The 16,220-nt window shown below is 44.3% G+C and overlaps 1 protein-coding gene across 1 annotated transcript in view; it reads left to right on the forward strand.

Annotated features, from left to right (window-relative positions):
* Nucleotides 1–16,220, forward strand: part of elfn2b (extracellular leucine-rich repeat and fibronectin type III domain containing 2b) — an 83,813-nt gene that overhangs the window by 56,316 nt on the left and 11,277 nt on the right. The window contains exon 3 of the mRNA XM_085270937.1: nt 14,987–15,641. Within this exon, the coding sequence (XP_085127063.1) occupies nt 15,303–15,641 (339 nt within the window). The 5' untranslated portion in view covers nt 14,987–15,302. The remainder of the gene's footprint in view (nt 1–14,986; nt 15,642–16,220) is intronic.

Consider the following 16,220-nt stretch of genomic DNA (forward strand, 5'->3'; position numbering starts at 1 on the left):
CAAGTCTACCGTTGTTTACAGCGCTGTCGGCCGCTGTTATTTTCCTTTTACCTACTTCCGAAAAGAAAACCTAATTTCTGCCGTTCAACAAGCTTCTGAACAAATGTAAACTTTTTAAAATTATGCAAAATTGCAAAACGCTCAGCTGTGTCTCTAAAACCTCTGTAACTTTGCTCTGCTTCACTTCCGCAGCATCAGGTAATGTTCACATGTTGATTAATGGTTTTCTTTCATTTTTGATCTACTGCAGAATATTTTTATTAAATCCCAGGCCAGGAAAATCACCTTCATGTTTTTCTGTGTTTTATCCTCAGTTACTTTGACACAAAGGCATCTGCTGTGACGCTCACACCTTTGATAAAGTCTCGCAAGTGTCAGCTTTCTTTTTATAGATATAAAAATATGGAAATGTACTGATGCATGATCTGAATTATAATATTTCTGACTGTCTGAGGCAAAATTTCCCCGAATCGAATTGTGGATCAAATCGATTTGGGACCTTGTGAATCGGAATCGAATCGATTCTAGAAATCAGTGACGATACCCAGCCCTAATTTTAGACATGAGGCAGATGGAGCCTCTGAGGCAACGGAGGACTAGAAGGAGTAGCTGATGATATGTATTCTGTTATCGGTGGATCTCTAGTCCATTAGGGAATGCTTATTTTCTACATGTGGGTGTTTCTCAATAACACACTTCAATGTTGTTTGTACAATTTGCAATTTTTCCCCTAACATTTAAGAGGCTTGAGAGCTGGCAGGAACCCTTAATAGACCTTTACGTACTATAATCCACTTTTGCTGACACATACATACGTAGATAGAGAATATTTTTATTGTTTCCTGTACACTGTTATTGCTTAGGTTGCAATCTCTGAAGTTTCAGTGAATCACAGAGTTATCTCCGCGATTTGATCTTCTCCGTTGTTTTTACACTTATCTGTTGCTATTTTACGCTTACTTTATTTAATTTATTTTATTTTATTTAGAAAGAGGGGCAATACATATTAATGAACATTTTAACAAATGTAAATAAGCCAGATTATAACCATGACAAGAAGAGTGGACACAGAGGACAATATAGATAACAATAACGGAAACACATCAATTATATTGCACAAACCCCAGTATTGCACATGCCCTGAATGTCCAGATATTACACTGACCCATTACACTAATAGCTGTTTCCCTTTTTGTAATACACTAACTCTTTTTCACGTCCAATATAAATCATGATTATTAAACATGATCACATGTTTGTGTGTCCCTCAGCCGCCCTTTTAAGTGACTCTTAAAGATGGGGAGACTTGTACTTTCCCTCACTGACAGTGGAAGACTATTCCAGAAGCTCACTCCCTGATATGACAAAGCATTCTGCATTCAGGTGGTCCGCCTGAATGCCAGTTCACAATCACCTCTAACAGTGGCTCGAGCCAGTTGTGACCCGGCAACACTGCTAGACTTTTGTTTAATAAAATCACTCATTGGTGGAGGCGCCAGACCATGTATAACTTTGTATATTAGACAGGCAGATTTAAATAATTTGAAATTAGTAAAATTTAGAAACTTGTATTTATCTAAAATTTGACAACGGTGACATGAAAAATACTTTCAATGCTCTTTTGTAGCATACTTCAATTGGCCCAATAGCAGCAAAGCTCCTATAGGACCAATTTGTAATGCAGAATTCAATATGAGCCAGTATCATTGAGTGCAGGAATGTAATGGCTGCTGTGTCTGTTAATGATGTGCGGATATGTCTAAAGTTCTGTATATTAACATTTAAAGTTTTCACTACTTTTTTAACATGTTTTTTAAAGGATAATTTAGAGTCTAGTAGCACTCCCAAATACTTAAATTCCTCAACATTAATTAATTCTTGTGCACCCAAGAAAATTTTTACTGCAGCCACGGTTGTTTTAGGTTTACTAAAAAACATTGATACGGTCTTTTTAACATTAAGGCACAGGCATGAGTCATTCAGCCATTTTTGTAAATCATGTGATGCCAATGAAAGCTGATGGGCTGCATCAACAGCAGTTTTGGCTTGTGTAAAAATTACCGTATCATCAGCATACATAATCGTGTCCACATTTGTGCACACATTGGGCAAGTCATTTCCATAAAGTGAAAATAACAGTATGAATAGCTTGTCTGACATTAGGAAATGGAGGAATAATTATTAATTTATATTTCAGAGCTAAAACTCATCTGAATAGATAACAATCTAATTTGATCCATAACACCTTACATTTCTAGCACCTGTACCTCCTAGTATAAGTATTTTAGTTCACTTTAGTATTAAAACTGATCAAACTCCGGGCTAAATGAATGATATTTAGAATATATTTGCTACTGCAAAATGGGTCAAATTTGACCTTATAGTATGTAAGGGTGAAATCGCTCTTCTTTCCATGTTTTCCATCAGCATGCTTCAATTTCATCTCTAAATTTAACCCAGACCTTGTTTGGAATCTAGCCTTATCATACTACTAGAAAATCCCTGATCACTCCATTACCTTACAGGCCCACGTTACTCCACGGAGCCGTGTCTCCTGGCCCTCAGTCCAGTCATTTGGGGCACAGAAAAGAAAGCATGTTAGTAGTAGTGATGTAGCGGTCAGTTGGAGGCCGTAGGTGCTCTGCTCCATTTAGCCCTAGACCTTTGGGCCCGTCTGTCACGCTCCACTGCATCACTTCTTCTTCCCTTTGAGGCATCCAAGAAATGGATATGATGTCATGCATGAGAAGCCACAGATGACAACGGTCTAAACATCACACACTGGCAAACAGATATAGACACAAAAACATAGAGAAGGTCAGAAAGGACAGAGAAGAGTGAGGCACTTTAAAAAAAGAAGAGAGAGAAGTTGGACAGATCTCAAGGAGTGCACAATGATAAAATATGAATTATAGATCAAACCTGAGAGAGGTAGTTTGAAACACTCCTTCACCGCTATCACTTTCATTTCTTTCTTTGTGCATGTGCTGCTTACTCTCAAATATTGGGTTTTTTGTATCTGAATCATGATCATCAGGGGTGTTTCAACATCCACGACATTGTCATTGTTCTTTTTGGTGGTGAATAAGAAGTTTGTGGAAGAACCACAGATCAAACACACCTTCTCATAGGTCCTGTCTTGGCTGTCTTTTCTCTCTTCTTCTTTCTGCCTTTCAAATTTATTTATATCTTTCTACATTTTTCTGTCCTGCTTGAGCAACAAATAGCTTCTCAAAGCATGGGAGATTATCTAAACAATAATCCATCCAGCTTTAAAACCCATGAACAGGCAACATTTTGCTTCAACTGTATTTAACGAAGTAGCAATACTGCTTTTAGTAAGTTCCTGTTATGACCACTGAGAAATCATCTGTTCCGCATACACACTGGGAAGCTCTCTGAGGAGCCTGCTCCGTCTGTAGTTGTGTTTGTCTCATCCATAAGCCCCGTGTGAAGTGGAGAGGAAAAAGTTTTGCTCACAGCCTCAACCTTTCTACACTGCACTGACTGTACTCCAGGGAGCACGCCTGGACGAGAGGGAAGCGTAGCATCAGAGAAGAAGACTGATACAGGGAGAAGCGAGGACAGAAAAAAATTGAAGGAAATTGTGAGACAAGAACAAATACAAAAGCTTGCAGGGGATTAGAGGAGTTGAAAGACAGAATGAAGCTGAGTAAGAGAAGCAACAGAAAACTAAAAAGGATCTATAAAACTAAACTGAGAACGACAAACGCAAGGAGGACTACAAAGAATCTAGAGAGTAGATTATGATAAACAGTTTGCAAATGTAGGACGTTTGGGACTAACACACACACACACACTTTCAGCAATTTCCATTGCCATCTTAACTTTTTGTAACTAGGTGTGACCACATTAGGAAGCGTGTTTACCAAGCTGCACTGATTGCATGTATTGCACAGACAATGCTTGCTTGAATATTTCACTCCTCAAAACTGTAGCATAAACTTCCTGAGCATCTATTAGCACATATGCCACTCCTCAAGTCATATTATTGGTAGCAAATTTGAAAATTGCATTGCAGATGTGCCAAAAGGCACCAACAACAGATCTACTTTCGCCAGTATAGGCATCTTATTGCAGTGTCCCTATCATGCAAACTCTAAACCTTAAATAGATGTATACAAATGATCACCACTGTGCAGTTTGCAGAGAATATAAGCTATGAAATCCTGTACAGTTTGGAATTTTAACATTGGGGATGAACAGAAATTAACATGCTTTTGGAGCCAGACTCAAGGGAGCAGTTGAGGCACTGTAGTTTTTGGCACTTGCCACTAAATCTGCGCCTGAAGGGCTGAAAAAGAGTTTACTTGATCATGTCGTTGTAAGAGATTCTGAATAACAGGGATTAACTCAATGAAAATGAAGGTCAAAGTTTGTGGATATGTGTGTGTGTGGTTTACATAAAGCTAATTGACAGTATTCTTCTTCTGATATATAAAAAAGGAATTGAGTCATCTGCTAAATGACCTATTGAGCAATCTTTGCATAACAGTTACAACACTGGAATAAGAATAGATCGGTGTAGATAACTTTGTCCATACTAAAAGATTTGCATGACTATTGAGTGCAGTTAATTTTTTAAAAATCTTTTTGGCTTCCTTTGCTTAAAAGCACCACTTGAGTTGATAGTTCAGATCACATCACTTTAGTTTATGGTTATTTAATGTATTCTGACTCATGGCAGTATTACTCAAACCGGTGTTTGTTAAAACTACCAAGCCCATCATGCCTTCACAAAAGGTTTTCATCATAGAGGTTAAAAAACAAACAAACAAACATGTAACGGAAAATTACATTTTACAGTGTAGTAGGATCTATTCTGCTTATGTTCTTCACTGTGTTGTGATCTCATCAAACACCACTGTGAGAATAGCTGTGTTTGGTGTAGATAATCATAATTTGTATAAACCAAAGACAGTCAGTCAGAAAGGCTTAGAAAATAAGCTGCTGGGAGCCTGAATTTTTAGTACCTGCCAAAATAATAGAGCATGGTGTATTGGCACAGATTAGCAACTGCTACAACTTCAACAGATTTTTGTCCAATGAGTGTCAGACCTTATTTGAATCATCCTCCCGACAAGACATCGCAGTGATAGCCGCTCAGGCTGAGTCACCATCGCCCCAATTTCATATTTGGTCCCAGTTAAATCTGTAGCGCTCTTCTTAGCTCTCAGAAAGCAACTAGAGGTCACAGGTTCATTTGCTGATTGTGTAATGAGCAGCTGACTGCGTAAATCAAATGCTAATTACACATGGACGGTGAGCACGATGTGGAGTTCAGATTTGCCCAGCACTTTGTTACGAATAAAGGTCTCTTTGTTTTAACACGTCAACTCAATGAGCGCGTATAATTCACAGGTGACACAATTGAAAATGACAGCAGCATATGCAGCCAGAAGCACAACGAGTCCCAGCAAATATATTTACGTTTGGAATGACGGTGACCTGTGTCCACGAGTAATGTCGGTGATAGCGCAGAATAGACATGGACCCTCTCCAAGTCTAACACCTGTCAAAGCCAATGTTCACTGGGTGTTGTTAGAATTGAGGCAGGAGAGTTACATCATTATGATTAACAAGGCAGAACACACAGTGATTTGATGCAAATGCCAACGACATCTTATTTTCTCAACATTGAACTTAATTGCCACTGTCCGTCATAAATGTGTTTCCATGGCAATCACAAGTATCAATATAAGTGTCATGGCTACTGAACGGACCCACGCGCAGACAGTTCTTTCAAGGAAACAAAAGGGGATTTATTTACAATAGGGATCACCTTAGTGCAAAATATATGTACAGTGAGTTGGGAGGGGGTCCAGGGCTCCAGGGAGAGAAGGGGGGGGGGGGGGAATCCACACACACGCTTCCTCTTCCACTCAGTCACCGCCACCGCTCCTCCGCACACACGCACTCCTCTTCAGCCGCACTTGCTCCAACACTCCACACACTGCCCCACTTGGACAGGTCCGGTGATTCGGTCCAGAATCTACAGACAGAAGGTCAAAGGTTAGTTCCACAACATAAAACACGTGTAAGCGATTCTTCTTTGAATATGCCGCGAGCACGAACTCAGGTGGTTCGACGTTCCAGCGGTGAGCTGCTCTGTGCCACTGCCTTAAATAGCAGCTGGGGAAATCAGCCAGATCAGCCGCAGGTGGACACCATCCACAGGGGTGCGTGGGCCAAGAGTGAGAGCCCGTAATGAGCTCCACCCAGGCAGAGAGGAGGAGGAGAGACAAAAAACTAAAACTAACAACAACAAAACCTGTAGCCAGCGTGGGCCAACCAGAGAGACACGGGGACCGTGACAGTACCCCCCCCTTAACGGGAGCCTCCCGGCGACCCACCAGGCTTATCCGGATGAAGGCGATGAAAGTCGGCAACCATCCCGGGATCCAACACAGCGGAGCGGGGAACCCAGCAATGTTCCTCAAGGCCATAACCCTCCCAGACCACCAGATAGTGAAGACCCCTCCCGCGACGGCGAGAGTCCATGATGCGGGAGATCGTGTAGGCAGGGAGGCCACCAATGACCCGAGCGGGCGGAGGGGGCCTGGAAGGAGGGCACAATGGACTGGAGAGACACGGCTTAATCTGAGACACATGGAAGACATTGTGTATCTTCATGTTGCGCGGCAACTTAAGGCGAACAGAAACAGGGTTTATCAAAGCAGCAATTTCAAAAGGCCCGATGAAGGTTGAGGTGAGCTTCTTCGATTCGGCATGAACAGGAACGAAGCGTGTGGACAACCAAACCTTTTGACCGATGGTGTACTCAGGAGCGTGAGTGCAGCGCCGGTCAGCCAGACGTTTGTAGCGTTCTTTCGTGCGCAGCAAGGCCGCACGGGTGGCCCTCCAAACCCGGCGACACCTAAGAAGGTGAAACTGGACCGAAGGGACAAAGTGCTCACCTTCCAGAGCAGGGAACAGAGGAGGCTGATACCCCAGGGAGGCCTCAAACGGAGATTGCCCTGTAGCTGAAGACGTCAGGCTGTTGTGGGCATATTCCACCCAGGGCAGTTGGTCGCTCCAGATGGTTTGGTTGGAAGCAACTATGCAGCGCAGAGCGGTCTCCAGCTCCTGGTTAGTGCGCTCAGTTTGTCCGTTGCTCTGTGGGTGGTAACCAGAGGAGAGACTGACCTTGGCTCCTAGCGCCGAGCAGAACTCCTTCCACACACGAGAGGTGAATTGCGGCCCACGATCCGAGACCACGTCCTCCGGGATGCCATGGAGGCGGAACACATGATGCGTGAGATGCCGAGCCGTCTCCAGGGCCATCGGGAGCTTGGGGAGTGCAACAAAATGCGCAGCCTTTGAAAAGCGGTCAACAATAGTCATTATAGTGGTGTTACCTGCTGACTGTGGGAGGCCGGTAACAAAATCCACCGCGATATGGGACCACGGCCGAGACGGTGTGGGTAAAGGTAGCAGCAAGCCGGCCGGAGGTTGATGTCCCAGCTTGTTGCAGGCGCAGGTTGAACAGGCAGAGACGTACTCCCGAACGTCTCGTGATAATGTGGGCCACCAGAAGTAGCGCTGAAGGAAGGTGATCATTCTGTGTACTCCTGGGTGACATGTGAAGCGGGCAGTGTGAGCCCAATGCAGTACCTGAGACCGAGTGGCCGATGGAACAAAGAGCCGCCCCGCTGGTCCTCCTCCTGGATCTGGTTCAGCCCGCTGAGCCTCACGAATGGCCGACTCGATTTCCCATGTTATTGTACCAACGGCACAAGTCGCTGGCAGGATGGGCTCAGGGTCCTGCCTCTCCTCAGGCACCGAGAACTGCCGTGATAGGGCATCCGGCTTCACATTCCGCGAGCCCGGTCTGTAAGAGATTGAAAAGTTGAAACGGGTGAAAAAAAGAGCCCACCTGGCCTGTCGAGCGTTGAGACGTTTTGCTGTTTGCAGGTAAGCCAGGTTTTTGTGGTCCGTCCATACAATGAATGGCTGAGCCGTGCCCTCCAACCAGTGCCTCCATTCCTCCAAGGCCAGTTTTATAGCCAAGAGCTCCCGGTCTCCCACGTCATAGTTGCGTTCGGCTGGGGAGAGGCGGCGAGAGAAGAAGGCACAGGGCCGTAGCTTACCCTCTCGCTGTTGTGAGAGCACCGCGCCGACCCCCGAGTCGGAGGCATCCACCTCCACAATGAATTGGAGTCGCAAGTCAGGCTGAGCCAGGATGGGTGCGGTGGTGAATCGGTCCTTGAGCTGTGTGAAGGCCTTTTGGGCCGCCTGATCCCACTGAAAAGAGAACTTAGGAGAGGTTAAGCGGGTCAAAGGCAGAGCGATTTTACTGAAGTCCCTAATGAACCGGCGATAAAAGTTGGCAAAGCCGAGGAACTGCTGAAGCTGACAGCGATCAGTTGGTTCCGGCCATTCCACAACAGCTTTGATCTTGGCCGGATCCGGTTTGAGGTTACCCTGGTCAATTATGTAACCCAGGAACGCCACTGTTTGAACGTGGAATTCACATTTCTCCCCCTTTACAAAGAGTCTGTTCTCCAGCAGCCGCTGCAGGACCTGTTTTACATGGGTTACATGTTCGGTTTCAGTCTTAGAGAAAATCAGGATGTCGTCCAGATAGACGAAAACGAACCGATCTAGGAAATCACAGAGCACGTCGTTAACCAATGCTTGGAAGATGGCTGGGGCGTTGGTTAGCCCGAAAGGCATCACCAGGTACTCGAAATGACCGAGGTGTGTGTTAAAAGCGGTTTTCCACTCATCGCCGTCTCGGAGTCTGACCAGGTGATATGCATTTCGGAGGTCCAGTTTGCTGAACATGGTGGCCCCGTGAAGGAGTTCGAATGCAGATGAGAGAAGCGGGAGAGGATATTTATTCCTGACTGTAATTTTGTTCAGCCCCCGGTAATCAATGCAAGGACGTAGCGATTTGTCCTTCTTCTCAACAAAGAAAAAACCAGCCCCTACCGGGGACGAGGAAGGGCGTATTATGCCAGCAGCCAAGGATTCTGAGATGTAAGTCTCCATTGCTTCCCGCTCAGGCCGCGAGATGCTGTACAAGCGGCTCGTAGGTAACGGAGCCCCAGGAAGCAATTCAATGGCGCAGTCGTACGGCCGGTGGGGGGGTAACGACCTCGCCCTGTCTTTGCAAAACACCTCGGCCAAGTCGTGATAAACTGGCGGCACAGAGGAGAGGTCCGGTGGTTCCAAAGCCGGGGGCGGTTCGACAGTAGAGGCGAGGGGAGGGGCTGATCTAAGACAGTTCATATGACACTCCTCCCCCCACCCAGACACGCACCCCCTCTTCCAATTTATGCGCGGATTGTGTTGCTGCAACCAGGGGTGGCCCAAAACCAGGGGGGCGTGCGGAGCCTGAAACACAAAAAGGCTGATTGTCTCAGAATGATTGCCAGATAACGTGAGGGTAACCGGCTCCGTAACATGAGTGATGTCTGGTAGGCGCTGCCCCGACAAAGCAGAAACACGAAGGGGGTGTGGCAACGGGTCGGAGACCAAGTTTAAGCGTTTGGCGAGGTGTGAGTCAATGAAGTTTTGTTCGGCGCCAGAGTCTATTAAAGCGGAGAGAGAGTGTGTCATGGTTTGCTTAGTTATTTTGGCTGGCAGCAGAAGACGTGGAGGAGAATCTTGAGAGAGCCCGCCCACCAGTATTCCTGCCTTTACTGGCGGGCGCGCCCTTTTGATCGCAACGGGCAGGTTGCCACGAAATGGCCTGTCTTGCCACAAAACAAGCACTCACCCGAAACCAAACGGCGATGGCGCTCAGTGGCGCTAACCCGGGAGTGCCCCAACTGCATGGGTTCCTCCTGGTCCAACTCCTCCCTTCGCTCACGGAGCTCTGCCTGGGCTCCTCCAGGCACCGTCTTGGGCCGCCCCGAAGGCTCATGAAAGGGGTGGAGCCGGGAACTCCGTCGTGCACGCAGGCGGCCGTCTACTTTCACACACAAACTCATTAAAGCATCTAGCGAGGAGGGCAATTCCCGCATGGCTAATTCATCTTTTAACTCCTCACAAAGGTTATTTAGCAGGGTACAACATAATGCATCCTCACCCCAGCCGGTCTCCTCAGCCAGAATCTGGAAGTCAATGGAGTAGTCTGCCATACTCCGCTTCCCCTGCTTCAGGTTCAGCAACCGATGAGCTGCTGCTTCGGCGCCGGATCCCTTCTCAAAAACATTTTTAAATTTCGAGAGAAAAACAGCATAGGTTATGTCTGGATTGGCTTTAAGCGCTGCCTGTGCCCACAGCAGCGCGCGGTCACGTAACAGCTGTACAAAGAATGCGATTCTTGCTCCATCATCTTCAAACAAACGTCTCTGTTGGCGGAAAACCAAAGAGCACTGCGTCAAAAATCCTGCACACTTTGACAGCTCACCAGAGAAGGGCTCAGGGGCAGGTAGACGGAGTCCTGCGGTGCCTGGCTCCAGAGCAGAGGGGGCTGTTACTTCAGCTGCTGCCGGCTCCACAGCTTGGGCTTCGGCGCCTTGCGGGGCGGGGTGAGCCGCCGAGGGCGTTCCTTCCAGCGGTGTAAGCCGAGCCACTGCCTGGGTGAGGGACGCAATCTGGCCAAGCAGGTGTGAGAACATCGCCTCGTGGCGGACCAGCACCGTCTCCTGTGACGCAAGGGCTCGCTGGACTGGGTCAAGGTCTGCTGGGTCCATATTCTGGCTAAATCATGGCTACTGAACGGACCCACGCGCAGACAGTTCTTTCAAGGAAACAAAAGGGGATTTATTTACAATAGGGATCACCTTAGTGCAAAATATATGTACAGTGAGTTGGGAGGGGGTCCAGGGCTCCAGGGAGAGAAGGGGGGGGGGAATCCACACACACGCTTCCTCTTCCACTCAGTCACCGCCACCACTCCTCCGCACACACGCACTCCTCTTCAGCCGCACTCGCTCCAACACTCCACACACTGCCCCACTTGGACAGGTCCGGTGATTCGGTCCAGAATCTACAGACAGAAGGTCAAAGGTTAGTTCCACAACGTAAAACACGTGTAAGCGATTCTTCTTTGAATATGCCGCGAGCACGAACTCAGGTGGTTCGACGTTCCAGCGGTGAGCTGCTCTGTGCCACTGCCTTAAATAGCAGCTGGGGAAATCAGCCAGATCAGCCGCAGGTGGACACCATCCACAGGGGTGCGTGGGCCAAGAGTGAGAGCCCGTAATGAGCTCCACCCAGGCAGAGAGGAGGAGGAGAGACAAAAAACTAAAACTAACAACAACAAAACCTGTAGCCAGCGTGGGCCAACCAGAGAGACACGGGGACCGTGACAATAAGCTTTTGCACCAAGTAACCCAGATGTGTTCTAGAAGCAAGGGTGCTGGTGAAATGTGATAGTGTGTTTGTGTATGTATGTGTAGGCACCATACAAGATCGAAGAATTATATATAATAAATACATATATTACATATATTACAAAGATTTACAAAGTAGGCAATCAATAACAACTAAATATGAAATTCCCCAAAAGTTTGGAGTTGGAGTTTATTTTGTTTGTTTGATGGATTCTGGTTTTGTGTTATGGACACTTTGTCTGTCACAAAGGTTTAAACGAAAGCATAAAAGAATAAAAGCTTCCCCGATCCTTCCATTTATCACCAGCTGCAGCAGTGTGGCAACAGCATCTTAACGTTGTTCATGTGTGCATGTGTGTGTGTCTCATTACGGCAAAATTTTGTCCTGGTGACACCTGCCACTGAGATAAATGGTAATGGAATAGTAAATGGAACGGTTCCTATATAGCACTTTTCTACTCTGTCTGAGCACTCAAAGCACTTTATACAATTTGCCTCATTCACCCATTCATACAAGCACTTTTTTCTATGAACTCTATCCTTTTAGTGTGTAACATTATAAGGGTTCGAGCTCATTATAACCTTAAGGTTTTAGAAATTCTATGAAGTTGAAATATTTCTTTTGTTTTTGTTTTCAGACTATGATTAAATATGAGCTTTTCTAAATCCAGGTTTTTCACTTGAAACGATGCAGAGAAAATTACATTGTCTTAAAGAGGATACCTCCCAGTAAATGTGATTACACAGCATGCAATATTCAGTAAAGACAGCATTTAGTTGTGTTTAATAGTGTTGGGATTCTTTAAGCTAAGGTAGCCACTTTATCCACATTTTTAATCTAAATCTAAAGTGTCTAATTTCAGCTCACACATTGCTCAGATTTGCTTTGTTTAAAATCTTGGATTGCTTTAATTGTGCAAAACCTAAATAATGTTTTATTCTTTTTTATTTAAGCAGTTTATGGCTGAGGTGTTTGTGCTTCCAGACATATTTGAGGTAAAAGCTTACAGCTACCTGTTCACTTTTTAGTTTCTAGCTTTGAACTTTTCTGATGCCATGACCTACTAAGAGCACATATGCAGGTCAAAGATAGCTTTCATGAAAAGAAGCAAGAAACTGATTCTGTCAGTTTCCAGTGCTATTAATACTGTGCGGTGTAATGTGTATAGCTTATCAAAGTAACAAACCCCTCTGCTGAGCTTCATTTGAATTTGGTCTGTAATAAAATGCATGCTTAATATAGACCAAAATCTAAAAAGTATGCTCTTATATTTGTCGCGGAAGCAAAGTTTACAATGTACAACACCAGTGTGCAATACTGGCAGAAAAAAAAGTTGAATCCCGTGTCCTACATTTTTATAGTTACAAATGGATCGATGATATGAGTCATGCATTTTCCCTTTGAGACAGGTGTTCTGCGTGTCCCGTATTCCTAATTATGTAATCATATCCCATACCACACACATGCAGACGTACTGTGTTTCCTGCCTCTCTTGTATGAACCCTCTGGGTTTCAGTATGTGGAGCGCCAAATGAGATCACGTCTCCTGTGGAGGGGATAAACCTCAGACGAAGAGCAAGACACTCAGTTGCAAGGGAGTGTCCCAGTGCGTGCTCATGAGTTCAACAGAGAATATATTTGTGCCACTAGACAGAATGTAAAGAGATGAAAAGAAGACTGCAATATATTGCTTATAAGGTATACAAATGTTATGTGTAGGTGTGAGTGTAAAGGACCCATTCAGTGATTTAAGGTTCCATCTATCCATCCATTCATTTTATTCCTTTTATCCAGTTCAGGGTCGTAGGGGGTCTGAGCCTATTCCAGCTGTCATAGGGTGAGAGGTGGGGTACACTCTGAACAGGTTACCGATGCAATTTTGAATTACCATTTAACTTAACATGCATGCCTTTGGATTGTGAGAGGAAGCCAGACTACCTGGAGAGAACTTCATGCAGTTACACGGAGAAAATCCACACAGCAAGAACCCAGCCAGTTCAAACCTAGTACCATCGAGCAGTGACGTGACAGTGCTAAGCACTGAACCGCCATCGGGAATGATATCATCAAACATAAAAAAAGAGATTATTCATTTTACATTATCAATTAAGTTTAGGAGCATTTATTTATACCTGGGTGTTTCTCACAACTGACTTTTGGACCAGTCTGGCATAAAAATGTTGCACATTCAGTCACTGTTCAAGTAAAATAATGTAATATTCTTGTTATGTTTACTGTTCTGTAGTTTGCCAGAAAGTCAAGCACTTATTTGAATCTCCTCACCAACAATCTTGTGTATACATTTGATAAATTGAGTATTCAGAACTAAATGCATTAATTGTAAACAGACAACATACATTTAGTCTTCATATCTATTTGTCTTATCCATTATCCAGTACATGTTTAATGTCTTCTTTGTGCCGTGTCTCCATAAAATCTTAAGACCAGATACCTAACAGGTACCCGAGGTCATCAGATACATGATAATGCAGTATTATGCAAAGAACTGCAGGGTTACCATTCTCTGCAGTAATAAGTAGATTAAAAGAGAAGATGGACCTGATTCTGCTCACACCTCTGGGGAGCATGGACCAGAATAAATTGTAATGAGTTCAATTCTTTGCCGGATTTAGAAAGAAGCAGAATTTAGAGCATAAGAAATAAATTTGGTCTGTTTCTCAGAGGAGCAGGGAGAGATTTTCCTTGTTGTTTTCATGAAACGATGATGGGAATCAAGAGAATATAAAACTGAGGGAATGTGAGATGATTTTTAGAGAGAATGGCAAGTACAAAGACAAACTGTACTGTTCAACGCTGTACAGAATCTGTCCTGACTTGTTTGCCTTTAGATATCCTGTGTGCATACATGCGAGCTGTTATATGAGGGCATCTTATGTGCTTCGGGGTGCACATGTACTCATCCACATTTTTCCGTGTCCATTTTAGTGTGCATATGCAACGTATGTGTAATTGTAAGTATGTTTTTCCCAGCTGCTGAGCCGGCAAGAGGACAATGTCTGTCATGATGCAACAGGCGGCTAATCCTCTCCTTATGTAAACGCTTGACTGCTATTCAAATGACATGCAGATGGGTTAGAGAGCTTAGGTTTTGGCAGGATAGTGTCATAACAAGGAATGTCTGTGAAGACAATGTGCTGTCAGCATTTGGATGATTAATGCTGTACTTCATGTTTGAAACAGGCCCTCTCAGGACTCAACAAAGACTGGCAGGTTCACATAGTGTAGGTATCAGCCAAAGCTTGATGACCTCATAGCCTCATGAATTGGGGAGGGGAGCAGCAGGTAATGACTAAGTGCAGAGGCAGTTGGCTAAGAGAACATCATTTGAGTGCAGCATGAATATATAATACATATATAAGAAAGAAAAGCCAGCACAAGAAAAAAAAACTTGGAACAAGCCCAGTTGAAAGCAGACTGATTTTGTGATGCCCACATTAGGAATTTAGTGAAGTTTGAATTCAGTTCAATCTTTTAAAGTCCACAAATAAAGCCTTCATTCTTTGTTAAGCATGTGTTCTTTGACAACCCTTCCAAGCAACATTTCTTTTAAAAAAAGCCAAAATAAACCAAAACCAAATAGTTTTGTTTTCATCATGTCTATCATTCAGAAATGTTCCTTTTCTAATGTTTCTCCTTTTTCTCTTCTCATTTACAGATCCCACTGATCATTCCAAAGGTTTATCTATTTGGCTCTGTCACAACTAAAACTGAAGACAAACTGTGTTACCTCAAACTTTTATCCAACAAAATATGACATAACATGGGTCCCCTGCTAATCCCCATGAAGCAGAGACTGGTATCGTGAAGGCTTCTCCCCTTTTACCGCTCCCAACCCAGACCCATCTCCTCTTTGGAAACCCTACCAGCAGCTTTTGTTGCTTTCCTTTACCTGTAAACACACCTTTCTTTCCCATTTCCCTCTATTTCCCTGATTATAGTTTCATTTTTTCCCTTTGATTTATATTGGAATAATGCAGGGTGCTTCTACCACCTCCGCTTTCCTTCTTATTCTTCCTTCCCTCCTATTTTTCTCTTATTTCCCTAACACGGCTAATGGGGACTGCTGGCTCATTGAGGGGGACAAAGGCTATGTGTGGCTAGCTATATGTAGCCAGAATCAGCCTCCATATGAGACTATCCCCCAGCACATCAACAACACAGTGCATGACTTGAGATTGAATGAGAACAAGCTGAAAGCCGTGCTCTTCAGTTCCATGTATCGATTTACCAACTTGACTGACCTCAACCTCACCAAGAATGAAATCAACTACATTGAGGATGGAGCCTTTGCAGGACAGGCCAATTTACAGGTAACAAGAAGATGGGTGTTAAATGCACACGATGCATTAGATCACGGGTGTCGAACTCCAGTCCGTGAGGTCCTGTATTCTGAAAGTTTTACATGTGTCCCTGCTGCAACACACCCTAATAAAATTTGTAGGACCTCAGCATGCAGTCAAGTCTTTTAGCAAGACTTGACTGCATGCTGAGGTGTCAACCCCTAACCATAACCCTACTTAAGTACATTTAAATAAAAGTGTAAGTTTAAAAAAAATCTACTTCTAAAATCTACTTTTATTGCAACATGTTCATTCACTCTTGAGCTTCTGTAACATGAATCAAATGGCTAAATTGCTACCTCAGCATGCAGGCAAGTTCTGTATAGTCTTGCTAATGACCTACTAAATTCTATCAGGTGTGTTGCAGCAGGGACACATGTAAAAGTTTCAGGACACTGGCCCTCGAGGTTTGACACCTGTGCATTAGATCTTAATTTGACCATAACATTTTCAAATTGACAAGTGCATGCATAGGATTTAGGTTGTATTAATTGTTTGTTGTACCTTATTCAAGCAGACTATATTTAGTACTAAATTTTTAAGGATTTT

Source organism: Mchenga conophoros, linkage group LG4, assembly GCF_057382185.1.
Source record: "Mchenga conophoros isolate Kocher_MC1m ecotype Shallow Benthic linkage group LG4, M_conophoros_male_GT1.1, whole genome shotgun sequence".
Classification (NCBI taxonomy): Eukaryota; Metazoa; Chordata; class Actinopteri; order Cichliformes; family Cichlidae; genus Mchenga; species Mchenga conophoros.